General features: G+C 62.2%; 2 protein-coding genes across 3 annotated transcripts in view; one reads left to right on the top strand and one right to left on the bottom strand.

The window, feature by feature from the left end:
- TNS1 (tensin 1) overlaps positions 1 to 6,277 on the bottom strand; it is a 64,396-nt gene extending 58,119 nt beyond the window's left edge. For both annotated transcript variants that reach the window (XM_058809560.1, XM_058809561.1), the window contains exons 1-3: positions 6,219 to 6,277; positions 3,750 to 3,864; positions 2,558 to 2,595 (exon numbers count right to left, since the gene is read on the bottom strand). In XM_058809560.1, the coding sequence (XP_058665543.1) occupies positions 2,558 to 2,595; positions 3,750 to 3,825 (114 nt within the window). In that variant the 5' untranslated portion in view covers positions 3,826 to 3,864; positions 6,219 to 6,277. The remainder of the gene's footprint in view (positions 1 to 2,557; positions 2,596 to 3,749; positions 3,865 to 6,218) is intronic.
- Positions 6,278 to 14,129: 7,852 nt separating this feature from the next.
- RUFY4 (RUN and FYVE domain containing 4) lies at positions 14,130 to 19,242 on the top strand. The gene is made up of 10 exons (XM_058809852.1): positions 14,130 to 14,189; positions 14,947 to 15,053; positions 15,391 to 15,516; positions 15,789 to 15,895; positions 16,044 to 16,187; positions 16,802 to 17,849; positions 17,925 to 18,031; positions 18,678 to 18,824; positions 18,934 to 19,065; positions 19,137 to 19,242. The coding sequence occupies exons 1-10, from the start codon at positions 14,144 to 14,146 to the stop codon at positions 19,240 to 19,242; spliced, it is 2,070 nt and encodes a 689-aa protein (XP_058665835.1). The 5' UTR covers positions 14,130 to 14,143.
- Positions 19,243 to 19,679: the final 437 nt, after the last annotated feature.

Raw genomic sequence — 19,679 nt, 5'->3', positions numbered from 1 at the left:
CCCATGCCTGAACACAAGCACAGAAGTACTGCACCCCACACCACATTCCCTGCCTCCTGCTGCCCCCACACAGGGCTGGGTGACTCAGCCTCCCCGCTTTTCAAGGAAAGATACACCCCCGCAGCTCTGGGCAGGCAGTTTTGGTGCAGGGAGGGAGGGAGGGGCAGGCTGTGTGTGTCACATACATACCAGTGTCCATCCATCCAACCGTCCCTCTCCGAGAGAGGGAGGGAGGTTTGCTAAGCAAGGAAAAATCCCTGAGCAAAGGCACAGGGCGCAAGAAGGGCCTTACATGGGCATGGGAACAGAGTTGTGCTTCCCAGCTGATGAGTGTGCAGCTGCCCTGGCCCCTCCACAGCCACCCACGGGCACCAGGCATCCCACCAGCATCACTGCCAGCACAGGGCACTGGGTTCCACCACTGCTATCCCACTGTCTTTCAGGCAGGATGGAAACTTGAGGTATGCAGGTCACTGCCAGGGCACAGGTCCTGCCCTCCCTGCTACAGCTCTGCCTGCTCGCTGCCTTCTCACGGAGGGGGCACTCACTAGCACCCCAAAAGCTCCCAGGCGTCCCCACATACGCTCCAGTGCCCCCCTCCCTTTATCCCCATGGTATCCCCTAGCACCCCACACTGATTACCAAGAGTACAACTCCTTACACCCCCATCTCTCCCCCTCCCCTACACCTGGTCCATTTGAGGTTTGTAAGTGAGGGCTTTCCCCCCAGGATGCAGCTGGCTGGGAGCTGGCCATGCTACGGGGCAGAATAAAGAGGTGGAGCAAGTGCTAGGGAGGTAAATGTGGGGACCAAAGAGCAGACACTGCCAGCAGTATGGTGGGGCAGACTCCAGGGCCAGGAGACACCAGAGCCAGGGGACACCAGGACTTTGGCAGCATATCCAGGGCAGGAAGAGGAAGCACTGCAGAGTGCAGCTGCCAGCTCTTTGGGGGTGAGTTCGTCTTCCCTCTCCAAAGTATCCTGGAAGTGCAGGGGTTAAACATGAGGGAGTTCAGGTAAACAAGAGGCCATTTTTGCTCCATGCCAAGCCCCCTCCCCACGTGCACCCTCCTCGGAGACCCTACAATAACAGGCTGGCGTGTGAGTCAGCTGGCCATCTGCCCAACCGGAGGAGCCCCTCCCTGGGCGCTGGCCCAAAGGAGCTCTGCGCAAGGCCCCTGGCCCTGGCCCCATGCACGCTCCCCCCAGCAGCAAATCCCTCGGCTAGCTGGCCCCACCGAGGGGGCTCCAGCTTCCAGCGAGCGTGGGAAGGGTGATGGAGGCTAATGAAATGCAGCCGGCCGGGAGAGCGAGCTGTACACAGCCCATGCGCACAGCCCAGCCAGATGCTGGGAGCCTGGTATGACCCCCCTCTCGGTGTACAGCCCCCTGTCAGGCATCAGAGAATCCCCACCGGGCTCACACCCAGACACACACACTTCCTGACACTCCCTCCTGCCTGGAAACCACTGGCAGATGCTCCCTGCCACTGTACCACAGGCATCCCCTCCTGCACGCCCCTCCCAGCTCTCCCCACAGCACCCCGGCAAAGCCACCTTCCCTGGCCCCAGCCTTCCTGGGGTGCCCAGGGTGACACAGGCTCCTGGGGTGGCCCAGAGTTGACACAGTGTCCTGGGGCTGGCACAGCTCCACTGAAAAACCTCCCAGTCATCTTTGCCCAGCCCATACAAGGCCCAGGGTACCCCACAGTCCCCAGTTCCCCCAGGAGCCCAGTTGAGGCTCAGTGCCAGGGCTGCTGCCAGCGCTTGCCCTGCTCCACCACCCATACCATGGCACCCTGCAAAGCCCAACGTGTGCCCAGCCCCTGGCACAGCACCCCCCTTCCTTCTCCCTCCCTGCCCAGCTGGGCACAGGCAATGGGCACGGGAACAGGCATGTCCCAGCCTATGCTGTCTGCCTGGGGCATGCCAGTCTCTTCCCGCCCAGGATGCCAGCCCCAGAGATAGCTGGCATACACGCCTCCCTAGGGATTAAGAACACGAAGCCTCCCCTGCCCTGGCAGCACAGTAATGGGCACCGTGCCCACCTCCCGCTCCTTGGAGAACCTGGGTTGCAGTAGGGTCCCCCTCTGCTGGTGCAGCAGCTGGATAGACAGGCACCGCTGGGCATCCTCTGCCTCCTGCCAGCAAGATCCGCCCCTGGCTGGGCATCGGCAGAGCTGCTCAGCCTGTGTGTATGCAGCTGGCAGCACTCAGCCACGGCGCATGGCACCCACGTGCCCAACACTCACCCTGGCAAAGGGCACCCCGCTCCAGGCACTGGGGCACAGATACCTGCTGGTCTGCTCTGACAAGGGCTGCACCCAAAATCCCAGCCTGATACACAGACAGGCACATGCTGTCAGTGACCAGGCAGCAGGATGGCACTGTCAGCCTCACCCAGTGGTGACACCAGTGCCACCATGACCAGCTGAGAGCCACCAGCCCATTTGGGTGCCCATCCAGTGGGGTCAGCTGGCATGGACCATGGCATCCTCCCTTCTGAGTCCCCAGCACCTGCAGGCAGGGCTGGGATACACCTCAGGACACTGCCTTACCTTGGCTTGGCACTTGGTGTGGCAGGAGAGCTTGCAGCCTGCGGGAGAAAGAGGGAGAGAGAGTTATTGGAGGCAGGAGGGAGAGCAGTGCCAGGGGGCAGCCTGCAGGCACCCCACATGCAGGGCAGGAAGGAGGGGCACCCAGCACTGCAGGGCACTGCAGAGCACCTTGGCACTGGGCACTGCCAGGACATGCACGTGCGTGCAGGGACGCCCACACCTCGCACTGTGCACACACATTCCAGGTGGCACCAGCACAGCAGCAGGCACACAAATTGTGGCTCTGGGATAGACACGCTGCCAACGAGCCAGTGAGTGTGTGTGAGTGCAAGCCCCCATGCCCAGGGTGAACAGCATGGAGGCAGACCATGCACACACAGGTCTCATGGGGCCTCTCATGGACACTGGCATGACTGAGAACACCACAGGGGTCCTGCCATTGCCTGTGCTCCCTCCCTCCTTCCTGTGCACTGCTGCTGCACACTTTCACCCATGCCCTGTGGAGGGCACGTGCTCATGGGCAGTGCAGGATTGTTTGCCACTGCTGGGACACATACAGGGCACCACTATGCTGCCTGATTAGCCCTGCAAACACACATGTCCCATCCCCAGGGACACAAGGGTCCCCACGCAGCATGGCCACAGCCGCACCCCAATCCCTGTTCTCCTTGGGCCCGTTTCCTGCAGCACAGGAAGCCTCATTGTTCCCATTTCCTCTGTCCACCCCTCACACGGGGCTCAGCGACACCGCACACGTGCGAGGGCTGGCGGCCCCACCTGTGACCCACTGGGTGCCATGGGCAGCAAGCACGGCTCAGGGTGACACCCACGAGTGTGCACAGACCCCCACCCATGTGCACAGACCCCCACCCATGTGCACACACGTGGTGGCCGCTGCACACTCACTGAGCGTGCACAAAGCTGACACACGGCCACGTACACGTGTGACACCTCAGTGTCTCCATGGGCCACCCTGGCCTCCCAGCCACCTTCCCACCCACAAAGGCACCACACACTCTCTCACAGCCACAGCTCTCCCTCTAACACACAGGCACACATTTGTGTGTGTGCACAGACTGGCACATGTTCCCACACTCTGATCCTTGTGCATGCAGGCATACACACACATCCCCAATGTCCTGACCTCCCTGGCACGTCCCCATGCACCCGCGCTCCCACAGCCCCAGCTCACCTCTGCAGGTGCTGCCCTGCCGGGTGATGGCCTGCCGGCAGATCCCACAGGCCTTCACCTTCTTGAAGCTCGTCATCTTGAAGGAGTGTGCTGGAGGGGCCTCCAGGTCCTGGGGCTGGGGGGAACACGGGGCTTCGTCAGCGGGAACAAGGTGGTACCAAGTCCCAGACACTCAACTCTGACCTGCCTGTTTCCCCTGGGCGGCAGCTCATCCTCCTCCCATGTCCCCCACACATCTTCACCTGTGTCCGTGTCCTCTGCAGCACTATGGGAATGGGCTACAGAATAGGGGGTACAGGGATGGGGGGTATGGAGTGGGGATAGGGGGTACAGGGGAACGGATGGGGGGTATGGAGTGGGGATAGAGGGTACAGGGGAGGGGGGTGGGGCACTGCCTCCACCCCTTTAAATAGTCTCTGCCGCCCCCTGGCGGTGCGGGCCTCTGTGTGTGCACACATGCACACACTTGAGTGCTCACACATCTGTGCACGTATATGTGCGTGTGTGTGCACGCACAGATTGTGTGCACAGATGTGCATGTGTGTGTCCATGCTGTTTGTGCTGTGTGAGCACATACAGAGGCGTGCACAGCTGTGTGCATGCATGTGTGTGAGCACATACATGTGTGTGCATGCACAGATGTGTGCACACTCGTGCGTCCCTGCATGTGGGTACACCTCCATGTGTGCCTGTGAATACTTGCCCGTGCACAAGTGTCTCTGTGAGCACATGTGTGTGGACACAGCTGTGTATGTCTGCACACATGGGAGGTAAAAACGCTTGAATGCACATGTATGTGTGCAAACTCGTGTGCACATGTGAATGTGCATAGATAAACGTGTAGATAATACATGCATGTATTTGCACGTGTGTGGGTACACAGATAAGTGCACAAAAATCTATGTGCACGCTCGAGTACGTGCGAGTGCTGCCAGTAGGGTGCCCACGCTGAGGGTGTCTCGCTGTCATGCTGTGTTTTGGGGTGCATGCCAGGCAGCGTGTGCTGAGGTGTGTCTTGGAGGTGTGTAAAGGGGGCACAGAGCCCCCTGAGCATGAGCAGCCATGCCCACCCTGTCTGGCACAACCCACAGCAAGAGGAAGCTGATGCCACAAGTGTGACTGAGTGCAGGATGGATCCAAACTGTGCAAGCATGAACTGTGTGTGTTCATGCATGGGAGTTGAGGACGGGGAGGGGTCTTGGCACAGCTGCAGGCAGCCAGTGATCCTCCCAAACTCCCATTTGACTGTTTTTGGAGGGGGGCAACCCTTGGCAGCAGGCCAGCCCTGCCCACCCACCTGCTGCCAGATGAAGACGTGAGCCTCTGTAAATCCGCCTTTTCATGCCAAGACTAATGAGATTAAGCAGAGGCCCGGCGGCCCCCCCTTGCCTTGGCGCCCCGCTCTCCTCCAGCCCACTGCACCAGAGCCAAAAGGGATGGTGCCAAAGTGTCAGGGGGCCGGGTACCTCCCCACAAAATTCTCTCCCTCAGTTTCCCCAGTGCAGACAGAGACAGGAGATGGGCCATCCATGTGCACTGCACGCCTCTGTGTGTGTGCAAACCCCCCTGGGGCTGTGAGGGTGCTGCACATGCACACCCTGTGTGCACATGCACACCTGCAGGCACACATGTCCCCAGCAGCCACAGCAGAGCAGTGGCACGGGCTCATTGTTCCCATACACTGGTCCATGTGTCACCGTGCACACACTCACACAGTTTGTTCATGTGCCTGCAAGCCTCTCTTCCCTGGGCACCTGCTCCCACAGGGCCACTCACCAGTGGTGCCTTGGCAGCCCCCAGAGCTGGTGCCACCCTGCTGGGTGGGTGTGTACACACATACACACACACACACACACACACGTGTGTGTGCTCAGACGTGGCGTCACCCACCCGGCAGCCGTGGGAAAAGCTCCCCCAGGACAGGGGCTCCCACGCCGCAGTTGCTGGGTGACAGTGAGACCTAATGATGCCATGAGCTCCTTTGCATATGCAAAGCAGCATCATTGCTGCAGGGTGCCCCGGGAAGAGGCCTTGCCCCCCGCTCCCAGGGACCCACTGGGATGCACAGGGATGCCGACACATCTCCCATGCACATACCCCCCGCTCTGTCCTGGCCTCCATGGCTTCATTAACAGCAATTATCCTCACTAGTGAAAGAGCTGCCCCTTTGATTCCCACACCCCCAGTCTCTTCTGTTTGTCTCATTGCTAACACCATCACTGTGCCAGAGGGGGACCAACCCAGCACCCAGCTCTATGCCCCCCCAGGACCCTGCTGCTGGAGGGGCACTCTGCCCACCCAGTGCCACTCTGCCAGCCAGGGAACCAGCCCATCCCACAAAACAATCCAGTCCCAGCTCCATACTGGCAGCATCCCAATTAGCCTCCCTGCCCCCAAGGCTGGAAACTGTTGGGGGGATGCAGGGGCACAGGCTGAAGGGCTTCTTGGGAACGTCTCCTGGATACCCACCCATGGTACCCACCTCCAGGGACCAGTACCCACATGCTGCAGGAGCAGGGGTGCAAAGGCATCCCTGGCCATGGGGCCCGCCAACATGCAGACCAAAGGAGGCTGGAAGGGGACCCAGGTGTCCTGGGCTGGAAGAGGCACCAGACAAAGACGCCAAGTTAATCAAGAGCTAGGAGACCTGGGTTCATTGCCCAGCACTGCAGAGAGTGCAGTAGCGGGGGGGAACCTGTGACACCCAGTTCCCCTGAGGCTGCAAAGCCACGGTGGGTGGAGGGCACCGGGACACCTGGGTGCAGTCTTTAGGCTCAGGTCCACCCAGAGTTTTGCAACCCGCTGGGCCTCGGGACTCGGTGACTGGGGAGAATGCAGAGCCCCAAACCCCAATACCTAACTGGATCCCCCCCAGTTTTCTGAGTTGCCCTTCCCTTCAGTGAAGTAGCAGATCCTCTGCCCCAGGGAATGGTGGAGCCCCCGGCCAGTGACGCAGGCTGGGCATCGTGGGGGATGGCTGGGCATCTTGGGGGATCAGCCTCCCATCCTCCCCAAGCCCACAACCCTTCCTCACACAGATCCTTCTACAGCCCAGTATGTCCCGCATCCCAGCCCGGTCCCCCCTCTTCGTGTACCCCCAGCCTACTGCCCACCGCCACTTCTCTCTCGGGCTGGCTCCCGCTCCGTTCCCCACAGTCCCCGGGCTCCTCCCGGCCCCGCTCTCGCTCCGGTCCCCCAACCCCACCGCGATGTCCGGCCGTCCCTAGCGGTCTCCGCTCCGTCCCGGTTCCCCCAGAGCCGGTCCAGCCCCGCCATGCCCCCCTGCTCCCAATCAGCCCGTCCCGGTGCAGTCGCCCCCGCTCCGTCCCGCTGCCCGCGCATCCAGTCCCATCCACCGCCCGCTGCCGGGAGCGGCCCCGCTCCGCGACCCCGCCGCTGCTCCCCCCGGCGCGGCTCGTACCCAGAGCAGGCAGGAGAGGCACAGCCCGGTCATGCTGCCCGCGGCGCGTCCCCGCCGGCCGAGCCCCCGGCCCCTCGCTCCGCCCGCCCGCCCCACCCCGGCCCCTCGCCGCCCCTCCGCCCGGGGGAGGGGGGGAGCGGCGGAGCCCCCCCGAGCCCGCAGCGCCCCAATCGAGTCGGCCGGAGGCGTCTGGGACACCCCCCCACCGCCAGCAGAGGGGCTGCGGGGGCCCGGAGCGGGGCTGTGCGTGTCCCAGGCCCCCTCTTCCCCACTCACACACATTTGGGATCCATTTCCTCCGCTGACCGGGGGACACCCGCCACCCACGTCACCCTCATCCCTCCTCCGGCCTCCGGCGGGTCCTGCGGCGGGATGCACCCCCCCCATGCCCAGCCGAGTCCCCTGGGTGGTCCCGGGATGGGAGACGGGGAGGGATCAGCGGACATCCATGCGCGGAGCTGGGGGGCCTCAGCGAGGGGGGACAAGCTCCGGGCGGGACGGAGAGTGGCTTGGCAGCCTGCGGCCCTGACGGGAATGGATTTGACAGGGGGTGCTCCAGTCCCTCCTGGGGGGCTTGGCCGTGCGACACACGGTTCCCCCTCTCTCCGCCAGTGCTGACTCCGGCTCCAGCCTGGAAACTTGTGCTCAGCTGGCCGTGACCATGAGGGTGTGAGTCAGGGTGCGGGATGTGCCAGGGGGAAGGACACACCGACAGGACAAGCCACGGCTGGCATGGAAACCTGGGCATGGAGAGGACGTGGGCACTGTAATGCCCCCGTCCCCATGCCTCGGTTTCCCATCCATACTCTGCATAAAATCGCCAGCCCAGATAGGAAAGGCAGGGTGGGATGGGGGTAAGCTGCCCTTCCCAGAGACTGGGGTTGCATCTCGGTCCTCCCAAAGTGCAGCATCCCCTCCCCAAAATATCCCTGTCCCATTGCCCTCCACCCCACCTCTATGCTGTGCTCACCCGGCCCAGGGCAGTGGTACCTCTGTGGGGATGTGCCAGCTGGGACAGAGGACAGCACTTCCCACCTCTCCATGCCAACCACATCCAGGGGCAGAGGGAGGCTGAGGGGACTGATCCTGCTCACAGCACAAACAAGCAAAGAGCCACCCCTGCCCACCCCCCTCACACACCCCTCCCCATCATTACAGCCCTTATTAATCAACCTCGTTACTGCTCACAAATGAAAGCCCCGGTGGAGAGGCGTCCACACCCCCCCATAAATCACCTCCTCCCATTCACTGCTGTGACAATCCCAGGCTCCTCAGAAGGGCAGGGACAAGGGTCATGTGACAGGGACAGGGTGGCCGCAGGGACACAGCCCATCACATCATTTTAGGCTCATTTTCTCAGCAGGTGGACACATACCGGGTCACAGCACAGGGACTCTTGCAGACTCTTGCACAGGTTCTACTGGTGTAGGCATGCACTCCCAGTGCAGGGCCAGCCTTGGCAGGACTCCTTTGTGTCCTGGGGTCACCACATCCTCAAGGCCCCCACACCCACTTCCAGCAGAGTGTCTGCACACTGCTCATGCGTGATGTGTGCTCTCACATGCATACATCACACATGTCCCCCTGTGTACATGCCAGGACACACTCATGTACACCACACACACAGCCCATGTCACACATGATGTGTGGGTCCCACATGTGTGGGTACCTGTCAGCACAGAAAGGTCCAAGACACCCCTCTGTAACAGCTCACACCAACAGAGAGCCCTGCTGCTGCTGCCCCCAGCATACACACGTGTGTTAGGGGACACACACCCCATGGCAGCTCCATTGAGACCTCCTGTGCACCCACACCCATGTGAGCTGCAGTTCACTCTCACCTCAGCCCCACCTGCATGCCCATGAACACACATGCACAGGTACACGTGTGCTACAGCCCCCCATGAGTCCGCATCCTCACACCCATATCCGAAACACAGGGACAAAGTGGTGGACACAGGATTGCACAACCACCAACCCACGTCTCACCAATGCCACTCACCCACCCACAGCCCTGACCACCCTCCAGTACTCCCATCAGTTCATGGTCCTGCGTCCCCGGTGCGCTCTGGGGTCCCCAAGAAGTCAGAGGCCTCTCCTTCCTCCAGGCTGTGTCCCTGTCCTGGCATATACTGGACTGTCACCAGCCTGCAGTGACTCCCTCAGGTGCTGCCCAGCAGTGGCTTTGGCACCTGCTTTTCTGGCATGGTGCAGCTGAAGTGTCCCATGCCATCCTGCCAGGCACGGGGCAGCTTCCCAAAGACTGGAACAATGTGAGGGTGGCGCAGTGGGATCCAGCACCCTCCAAGAGCTTCCCCCCCTCCCCGCCTCAGCTTGCACAGCCTGGGTGGCAGAGCAGAATGAGTTCCCACAGCAGGTGCTGCATGGGCACGGGGATGCCCTGTGGGGCAATCCTTTGGCACGTGGGTCCCACACATGCCAGGTGCTGACGGGCCCAGAGGTGCCCTACACAAAGTGACCCCACAGGGTCTCACACATTGGGCATAGGGAGCTCACACTAACTGGGTACTTTATGGGCATGGTGCTTCCCAGTGCGAGGTGTTTACAGGTACAGGGATCCCCCACACTGACCACTTTATGGGCACAGGGATTTCACTTGGGGGGTGTTTTATGGCCACTGGGCTCCCCTCATGCAGGGCACAGCGTTCCCTTTGTGGGTTCTATAAGGACGCAGGGACACCCCCTGCCTCTACGGTCTCTCTGTAAGGACACAGGGATCCCAGCAGATCCCTTAGAATGAAAGGCTGTACGGCAGATCCTCTCCAGGCAGGCACTGCAGGGCTCCTCGGGTGTGGGAAGAGAGGGTCACAGTGAGACGCTGTGGGGGGAGCAGAAGGAGGGACAAAGGACATGCCCTGCACCCTGGCATGCATATGCAGGGTTTAACCCCCAGCTGCCCGGAGCAGGCAGAGCCAGCGGCCGCCCATGCCCCACTCCCCGCACCCCGGAGCCCCCCAGCCCCGTGTCCCCCGCCGCCCCTAACCCTAACGCCGTGCCCGGCGATGCCCGCTTACCTCCCGGCGGCGGCGGGTGCGGAGGGGCAGGAGGCAGGACACCAAGGACTTCCCCCAGCCAACCAAGGTGGCAAAGCACCAGCTCAGCCGGGTCATGGTGCCCCTGCCCGGGGCTCACCCGGCGGGGGGAGGGTGCAGGGGCCGACCCCTGCCCAGGGCACGCTCGTACCAGCGGCCGAACCCAGCCGTGCGCCGGCCACAACAAGCTCCGGTGCCCGGGCACTGCCCCCGGCGTGCCCAGCCCTGGGCACGGGGCCGTGCGACAGTGATGTGCTGGGGGTCTGCGGTCCCACCGGGGCCTGTCCCCCCCGCCCGTTCCCCAGCGTCGCCTGCGCGCTGGCAGCCAGGCAGGGAGCACCGTGCCCGCCCCTGTCCTGCAGTGCTTGGGTGGGAGCCAGCTCCGACACGCTCCCCCTCCTCCCCCTCCTCCTTCTCCTCCTCCTCCTTCTCCTCCTCCCGCACACGGGGCTCGGGGCTTGGCACCTCCGGCGCTCACCCGCCTGCCCTCCGGGCACGGCATCCCTGGGGTGGATGTCAGACCTTAACGGGGTCCCCCACTCCAGCGCCGTCAGTTTTGGGGGTGCAGGAGGTCGCACACGGCGGGTTCGCTCAATCCGCGACCCTCTCCCCGACCCTGCCTCAGTTTCCTTACAGTACCGTCCGCCCATCCCTAGCCCAAAGTGGCAGCGCCTACACACGGGCGGGGGGGGACTTCCCTCCCCTCTGCCCGTCCTCCTTGTATCCCAACGAGCCTCTCCTCGGCAGCCTGGGGACACAATCAGGGACTCCCCACACGGTGCCCTTGTAGTGGAGTCTCTCCCCAAAGGCTGCCCGACTGACACGCCGTGCTGCGGGAACAGAATTACCGTGGGGAACCTCCCCAAACCCGGGCACCTCCATCCCGCCATGGGGCTTGCACAGGGCAGGGAACAAAGTTACAGGGTGCAGCCCCCTGGCACCGCGCACCCCCATGCGCCCATCGAGGTGGTGCCAAGAGCAGCAGGCAGCAGCGCCCCTGGATGCTGCCATGACGCCGTGCTGGTGCCGGGCAAGGACCCATCCCCACGGGGCAGCTGCTGGTGCCAAGCGTGGGCAGCGGCCATGCCAGGCATGGGCACTAATTGCATTTGCCTTGGGAAGCCTCCCAGATAGCAGCAGCATCAGGGTGGGGGTGCAGGAAATTTGGGTGGTCCCCCACACTTCACAGCTGTCCCCCACAGCTCTGTCTGGCACCCTGGCAGTGGTAGAGGGCTGGAGGGCAGAGGGGGCCGGTGAGCCTCAGGGAGGTGACATCACCGCTGGCTCCACGGTCCCCCACCCCCATTTAATTAGCAGATGGCCCCCGGCTCCCGCCTGCCCCCCCAGCCCGGCGGGCAGCGCCAGGCCTGTGCGGGGCCATTAGCTTTATTGGCTGTGCTGAACCGGGGCCAGGCCTCGTTAATTGAATTGCACCCACGCCAAGGATGGGTGAGAGTCTTCTCTGCCCCCCCAGACCTGGCACCCCCGCCCTGGCCCTTGGCTGGGCAGGGAGAGGGGACCCTGCTGCCAGGCTGACGCAGTGGCGCGGTGGGCAGGGGCACATCCCCCCTGCAGGGGTTGGGGTCCTGCCCTCGCAGTGCCTGGCACGGGGCACGTGGGTGGTGCAATGAAGGGCGCACACGGTGCCCTCTCAGCCTCACACCCACACCAGCCACACGTGTACAGCTTGCACCCACGCACGCAGCCACATAGCCGTGCTCACACAGCCTGCACACACGTGCAGGCACACGCACGCCTGCTCACACACACACACGGTGATGCTGCTGCTCCACTGCCACCCAACACCCTGCCCTACCCCTATCCAATATGGAGTGCTGTGCCCCATGCCCACAGGGGCACACACTGCAGTGTGGCACGAGGCAATGGGGTGCTGAGGAGGCTGGGGTCACCCTGAGTACTGCCAGTGGCTCCCCTCTGCTCCCCAGCTGCACCTACAGGCCAACACCCACCGGGAGCCAGGAGGGTGCTGGGAGGCCCAGGCTCCCACTCAGCATCACTTCCTACTTTCACTTTGGTGTCGAGCGAGGCCTGACCGAGGGGACAAGGGCGTCCTCAAGGACATCCAGGTGACACAGGTAAGGGCAACCTGCTCTACAAGGAGGGGCACGGCAGAGGATAGGACATGGGCATCGCTGTGGCCATCCACCAAGATGGTGGTGGAGAACAGGATGGCAGTGGGTGCCCCTGCCTGGACTGGTGGGAGGGGCTGGCATCACCTTTGACATCCCCTCCAGGTTTTCAGGTTTTCAGCCCCAGTCGAGAAGGAGCCCACAGGACAGGGCTGACACAGTACAAGGGTCCAGGCACAGTGAATGAGGTGCACTGCTGGGCTGGGGTCTCCCCAGCAAGAGGGAGCCTTGTCCAGGATGCTCTGGAAAGAGCTTACACACTGGCTCTGGCTATAGTCCCCATGTGGAGGGCAGATGACTGGGGAGGGTTGTGGTCCTTGCTAGGGTGTCTGCAGCTCCTGCAGGGGTCTCTGTGCCCAGGGGCTGTTGTGCATGGGGGTGGCCTCTGTGCCAGGGTCTGCTGCTGGCTGCTTCTAGCAGAGTATGGGTCCTGGACCCCCTCCACAAAAACTGTGGGCAGGTTCTTCAGAGCATTCTGAATTTCCATCCTTATTGGAGACCATCAGGGTCCCCCCATGTTTGACACTGTCCTTCCTCTGCCCCAAAAGCTGCATAGGGGGATCAGCCTTGCTGACCCCTTCTCCAGAGCTGGCAACCCCCAAAACAGGGAGCTGGCAGGTGCTGGGGGCTAAGCTGCAGTGCCTGATATGATGTGGGCCGGGCGGGCTGTGGCTTCTGCAGCCCCACCAACCTCCTACACTTCCTCCTGCCCAAGGTACAAAAGGAGAAGCAGGCAGGCACAGTGTGGGCACAGGGACATGCCGGCTCACCCGCAGCACTCAGCAACTGCCCCGGGGCAGCCCACAGCTCCTGGACACAGGTAAGGGGCTTCTCTTGCCAGGGGAAACTGAGCTGCAGGTGGGGTGGGGAGGTGCAAAGATAGCTCATCTGAGGTCTCTCAATAGCCCTGGAATGGGAGCATGGGCAGCCCCAGACCTGTGTCCTGCTCCCTCACTGTGCTCTGGTAGAGGGCACAGGGCATTCACACGCTTGGGCACGTTTGGGCACACCGGTGCACACACTCCTGTGAGTGCACGCGCACCCTGCTGGGACTCACACCCCGTCCCCCCAAAGTGCTGCCCCACACCAGCCACAGTGACAAGTCACAGACCTGCCACCCCCATGGGCAACTTCCCTCACCCAGTCCCCAAGCTGCCACCCACCCCAAAATCACTGCACTGTGCCCTGTGGCCCCTCACCTCATGCCCACAGCTCACCCAAACCCCATGCCAGCTGTGCAGTCAACATGCTGTGCCAGAGGGTTCTGCTGAGGGAGCTGAGCTTAGGGGGCTGCATATCAGGGCTGGTGTGCCCCGTGCTCAACCACCCAGGAGCCCCCACATTGTTCATGATGTGAGTGAGGGAAGCGAGAGCAGAAGCAAAAGCAGCACTTCCCCTGCACCAAACCCACATCCTGAATCCTGGCAAACAGGGACAGGGATAAGGACAGGGACACAATAGGGATGTGGTGGGGTCAGCCCCTGGAACTCCCCAAGGAATGGTACCAGAGGCTGTGGACATACAGGGGCAGGGCACGTGGAGAGCTGAGAGGGTGCAGGATGGGACACCTTTATCCACCCCATCTGTTCTGCCCTATGTAGTGGGGGAACATGGGCAAGGTAAGGGGTGCCTAAACCTGCCTAAAACCCCTCTGGGGTGGAGCTGTGGGGGCAGACACTCTCTCTGGGACAGAGTTTGGGGGTGCCAGGGAAGTGCCAGCCTGGAACCTCTCATCACTGCCCCTGCCTCTGCAGATCCCTGTGAGCAGCCATGGCAGGGGAAGGGGAGCTCAACCGTGTCATCAAGGACCTGCAGAGTAAGTGTGCCAACCAGTGCCCTGCCAGCATGTTCCCTGCATGGCACATCTCACCCTGGCCGTGCCAGATTCCTTTTTGCACCCAAGTCATGGGCGGTGAGGGGTGTCACTGCCAGGGGTGCTCCAGAGAATCCCCGTGCCAACCCTGGCACTGCTGCGTGCTCCCATCCTCACTGCCAGCCCCTGGGAACCAGCAGTGCCCAGGAGGTGGCTGTGCTCCTTGCTCCCCCTGCTTCCCTCCTTTATCCCGAGCTCCTCTTTCTCTCTGAAGAAAAGGAGGCTCTGTGGGGGATCTTATCACTCCCTATAACTATCTGAAATGAATGGGGGAACATGGGCAGGGTTGTAGCCAGGAGGGAGTCAGTCTCTTCTCCCCAGTTACAAGGGTTAGGACAAGAGGAAATTGCCTCAAGTTGTGCCAGGAGAGGTTTACAGTGGATATTAGGAAAAAAATTTTCATGGAAATGTTTATCAAGCATTGGAACAGGCTACCCAGGGAAGTAGTGGAGTCACCACCCATGGAGGCATTTAAAAGACGTGTGGATGTGTCATTTGGCTGCATGGTTTAATGGTGGATTTGGAAGTACTGGGTTAATTACTGAACTTGATCTTGGAGGTCTTTTCCAACTTAGATTCTAGAATTCTATGATTTCATCCACCATGAGAAATCCCCGAGGCTGGTTGTTGTGAGGCAGTTGAAGGAAGAGGGGTAGGATGGGAGAGGGTGCCATGCCAGCCCAGCCCTGCCATCCCGCAGAGACCGTGGCCGAGCTGAAATGCAGCTACCAGGAGCAGAACGTGCCGGTGACAGACGGGAGCCGGGAGCTGCACAGCCTCTGTGCCCAGCTGGAGTTCCTCCTCCAGGTACTGCTGCTCCTCCATCTCTGCTGCCCCCTGCCTCCTTTCCCCTTAGGCACAGCTGAGAGCAGAAGGGATCCTGTGTTAACCATGCAGGGGCTGGAATAACCTCACCCAGCATTGTCTGGCCCTGGGCATCCCCAGCCACCTGGACCAGGTTCTCCCTAATCCACATGTGTAATTACATGTGCCGAAAAAGGGAAACTGAGGTATGGAGTGAAGAGAGGGACACCTGGACCAACCCTGCTGGGGGAGCTGGCTGGATTCCAGCCCCACAGGGGACAGGCTGGGGGGAGCAGGGGATGCTCCCAGAAAAAAAAGTCCCAGCTTGTACCTCTGCCAGTTTGACCTCAAGGAGAAGAGGAGCTTCTTTGGGCAGCGCAAGGACTATTGGGACTTCTTGTGCCAGGGCCTGGCACGGTGCCGGCAGGAGCATGAAGGCATTCACTTCGTCACCTCCTTGGACAAGGTGGGCATGGGCTGGTGGGATACCCAGGGGCTTGTGCACACATAAGAACTTCTGCTTGCCTGTGGGTGCACACACACCTCTGCACAGGCACACACCCGCTTGGGCACCAAGCATTTGCCCACTGGTGCTATAAACAGTTTTGTCCCCTCTGGGATCCCCGCTGCACCCCAGGCCGAGCCCTGGGGACCCTCTTTCCCTGCATGGGCTGGGAGGGAGGTGTGTGGAGGGGCAGACTGGAGTGACAGGGATTGATAACCCCCTCTCCCCCACAGCTGAAGACGCCTGTGGGCAGGGGCCGAGCCTTTCTGCGGTACTGCCTGGTGCACCGGCAGCTGGCAGAGTCCCTGCAGCTCTGCCTCCTGGACCCTGAGAGCCTCTGGTGAGAGCAGGGGCACACTGGGGGAATGCTCCTGGAGGTGGGGGACATGGCCAGGGTGGGCAGTGCCCTGCCGCACCCAGTCAGCAGAGGTGCTGCAGGGATGTGTACCTGTCCAGGGCATAGAGGGATGCATGCTTTGTGGTTGCAGTGAGTGGTACTACGCCCGTAGCCCCTTCCTGAGCCCCCAACGGCGAGCAGAGATCCTGGGCAGCCTCTATGAGCTGGACTGTGTCACCTTCCACCTGGCTCTGTACAGAAGTGACCTGGACACCGCCTGGCCCATGTTCTCTGAGTGAGCTTGGGGACACTGGGGGCACCAGGGGCATTGGCAGCACTGGGGATGTCAAGGGCATCAGAGGCACCTGGGACTTAGCATTGCAGAGAAGCATTTGTGCAGTGCCCCACTGCCCTAGACCCCACACAGCACTCCAGATGTGCCAGCTCTCCATGGAGGGCACAGTCATTGGCACCAGCATGCACACCCTGCCTGTGCCTGCAAACATGCCCCATGCATGTGTACACACACAGAGCCATCCTGTGCTTGAGTATGTCCCTGCTGCAACACCGTGACACTGTGATATCTGACACACAAGTATGTGCTTGCACACCCTTGCCCTGGGCACACTTGTGGGGGCATCATGGATGCAGCTGTTCCAGCACACTCACACCTGTTCTGATACCCACACACCCATGTGCACAGACTGTCACAAGCATACATGCTTGGGTCGATGAGTGCCACGTGTTCTGTGGGTGCTCAGGCTGATGGCACTAACATCACTGATCCCCCACCCTGCTGCCCCCCAAATTCCTAAAGGCTGCTGTGCCCAGCGAGCCCAAATGGAGGGTGGTGATGCCCTGTTCCCCTTGGGGGTGACCTCGTAGTCCTGAGCCCTGTGTCCCCTCTAGGCCACTTGTACGGCCCAGCCCAGTGATGAGGAGCAGCCCAGCAAAGACAGCCCTGCAGACAGACAGGATCAGCACTGTGGCACATGGATGGTCTGATGGCACTGGCCATCCCACTGTGGCACTCCATGGGCCACCAGCCCATCCCTGCCCACCCACTTGGGCTGCCCTGCAGGCAGGGAGTGTGCAAGTGGAAGATACAGAGGAAGATTCAGAGGATGGGGAGGTGAAGAAGGACACGGAAGAGGAGGATGAAGAGGAAGTGGAGGAGGATTACGGTAAGGATACAAAGGAGGTGAGGGTGAAGGATGTGGAAGTGGACGTGGAGGAGGATTTGGAAGAGAAGCATGAAGAGTTGGAGGAGGATGAGAAGGCGATGAAGGATGTGGATGTAGAGGAACTGGAGGATGCACATGGCGCTGGCAAAGCAGCCCAGCCTGGCATGTCCTCACTGTCCAGTGGCACAAGGTGCATGCTGGGGCCCCTGTCACTGGTGCCCAGGCAGCCGGGTGGCACAGAGGAGTCCCTGCAGGCGCTGGTGTCGCAGCTGAGGGCCGAGCTGGGGCAGCGGGAGGCGGCGGCCCGGGCGCTGGCGGCGCGGCTGGCGCGGGCGGACCGGCGGCACCGGCGGCAGGAGGAGGGCAGCGCCCGGCGGGCACAGCTCTGGGCACGCCAGGAGGAGGCTCTGCGGGAAACCAACGCCTTCCTGCAGCGGGCACTGGAGGCAGCGGTGGCAGCGGAGGACCCGGGGGCACTGGCACGGGCACAGGAGGAGTCACGGCGCTTGAAAGAAGTGGCAGAGGAGCGGGGCACCCAGCTGGCCAGGGCGCGGGCAGAGGCGGCGGCGCTGACATCGCGCCTGCAGGAATGCCAGGAAGCGCTGGTGGCGGCAGGACGGACGGACGTGCCGAAGGATGCCGGTACCTCAGATGAGGTGGCTGCCGTGGAGGAGGTGCTGCGTCAGGCACTGGAGCTCGCCCGTGCTCCCCAGGAGCCCCCACGAGCCCCCCAGGCAGAAGGGGAGCCCAGCACGGTCACCAGCATGGCCATGGTATGGGCAAACCCAAGGGGACCCCGTGGTGGGGTGGGGTTTGGGATCCAGGATTGAGCCCCCACTCTCCCCCAGCGCTTGGCCAGCCTCGCTGCCGCAGCACAGGAGGAGACGTGGCAGAGCCGGCAGCAGCTCCAGGCCCAGCGACAGGAGATGGCACGGCTGCAGGAGGAGCTCAGCAGGTCGGGCAGGTTCCCCTTCTTCCACCACCCATCACCCCAGAGTGGGACCTCCTATCTGCCCACCAGAGGGTTTCCCAATGATGTCCTGCTTGGACACAGCCAAACAGCAGCTGGGGATCGGCTGGGGGAGGGAGAGAAGGATTTGAGGGGGGAGGACTGGAGGGAGGGGTCACTTTGGGGCTGAGAGGTGGGTGGAAGGGTGGGTGGGCAGAGAGTTGGAGTGGTTTGGCGTTAGTAGATAGAGAGAGGGAAGGAGGGATCAATTTAGTGTGAATGGATGGAGATGGGACGGTGGATGGAGAGACACAGGGATTAATTTGGGGTGAGTAGGTGGGTGGGTGGGCAGAAGACCAGGGGTATGAATGTCGAGAAGGATGGATGGATGGATGGATGGATGGATGGATGGATGGATGGATGAACAGTGGGAAAACAGATGGGTGGCAGTTGGCAAAGTGGCTGTGAGGATGGGGAGAGAGCTTGAGGATGGATGAGCAACAGCAGAGAAAAGAAGGGAGGGAGGAAAGGAGGGAGGGAGCGAGGGAGGGAGGGAGGAACCAGCGGCGGGAGGTTTATCCGCATGCATGGAGGGACAGAGAGACGAGCAGCTGACAGACAGGGGGACGGTGTGGGCGCTGTCCCGCGGCAGGGCCCGGCAGGACGGCGAGCGCTGGGCATCGGCGCTGCAGCGGGCGCAGAGGGAGGCCCTGGAGCGGGAGGCGACGCGCGGCGCCGAGCAGGCACGGCAGCAGGAGCTCATACGCGACATGAAGGGTCGGCTGCTGGAGCTGCTGCGGTGAGAGCCCCGGGGCCTCCACGCGAGGGCGAGGGGACCCACACCCCTTTGCCCAGAGGAGGGCACCAGAGCCCCGGCGAAGGCAGCGCTGACCTCTCCCCTCCCGCAGGGAGAAGGATGCCCTGTGGCAGAAGACAGAGGGCATTGACAGCCCGGTGCCCAGCCCGGTGCCCCGCGACCCAGGGCTGTGTGCCCGCTGCCACAAGGATTTCCGCCTCCTCTCCCGGCGGTACAGCTGCAGGTGGGCTGGGACGGGAACGGGGGCTGGCTCTGGCACGGTGCGGGCTCAGGTCTCACCCCCTGCTCTCTCAGCAGGCTGTGCCAGGGCAAGGTGTGCCACACCTGCTCCGTGGACATGGGCAAGCACGGCCGCTGCTGCCTGATTTGCTACCAGCAGAGGCACCCGCAGGCCACATGAGCGGCACAGCATCCCTGGCACCATGTCTGGGACACCTCCTGCCCTGGGTGCCTCCTCTTGGACTTACCGGGGTGTCCAGGGCCTGCATGCAGGTTCTGCTGCCCAGCATTTTGGGTTTGACATGTGTCTTTCTTGCAGCTGGTCCACAAAGAGGAAAACTACTCATTTCTGCTACCCCTGTGTCTTCTGTGTCGTCCATTGGTCACTGCCAGATTGACACTGGGGGTGGGTGCAGGGTGGAGAATGCTGCTGTGGGGGTGTTCAAGTTGTCTTGGGGGGAACCATCCCCAAAAAGGGTGTCCTAGCTGCAGCCAGGGTGAGCCACTGCCTGCACCATCACATGGTGGGGAGAGTAGACAGCTCTTGGCCAACAGCCCTGGCTTCCTACCACACTGCAAGGAACCACTTGGGCAAGAGGGTTCTCAGATGCAAAGGTG

Source organism: Ammospiza caudacuta, chromosome 8, assembly GCF_027887145.1.
Source record: "Ammospiza caudacuta isolate bAmmCau1 chromosome 8, bAmmCau1.pri, whole genome shotgun sequence".
NCBI classification, from domain to species: Eukaryota; Metazoa; Chordata; class Aves; order Passeriformes; family Passerellidae; genus Ammospiza; species Ammospiza caudacuta.
Note: the sequence above shows the minus strand (reverse complement) of the source record. Positions and strands in the feature narration are given on the sequence as shown.

Coding starts and splice junctions, on each gene's coding strand:
- RUFY4 (XM_058809852.1), top strand. CDS start 14,144: ATGGCAGGGGAAGGGGAGCTCAACCGTGTCATCAAGGACCTGCAGA. Junction 14,190..14,946: donor TGTCATCAAGGACCTGCAGA/GTAAGTGTGCCA, acceptor GCCATCCCGCAG/AGACCGTGGCCGAGCTGAAA. Junction 18,032..18,677: donor CTGCAGGAGGAGCTCAGCAG/GTCGGGCAGGTT, acceptor GTCCCGCGGCAG/GGCCCGGCAGGACGGCGAGC.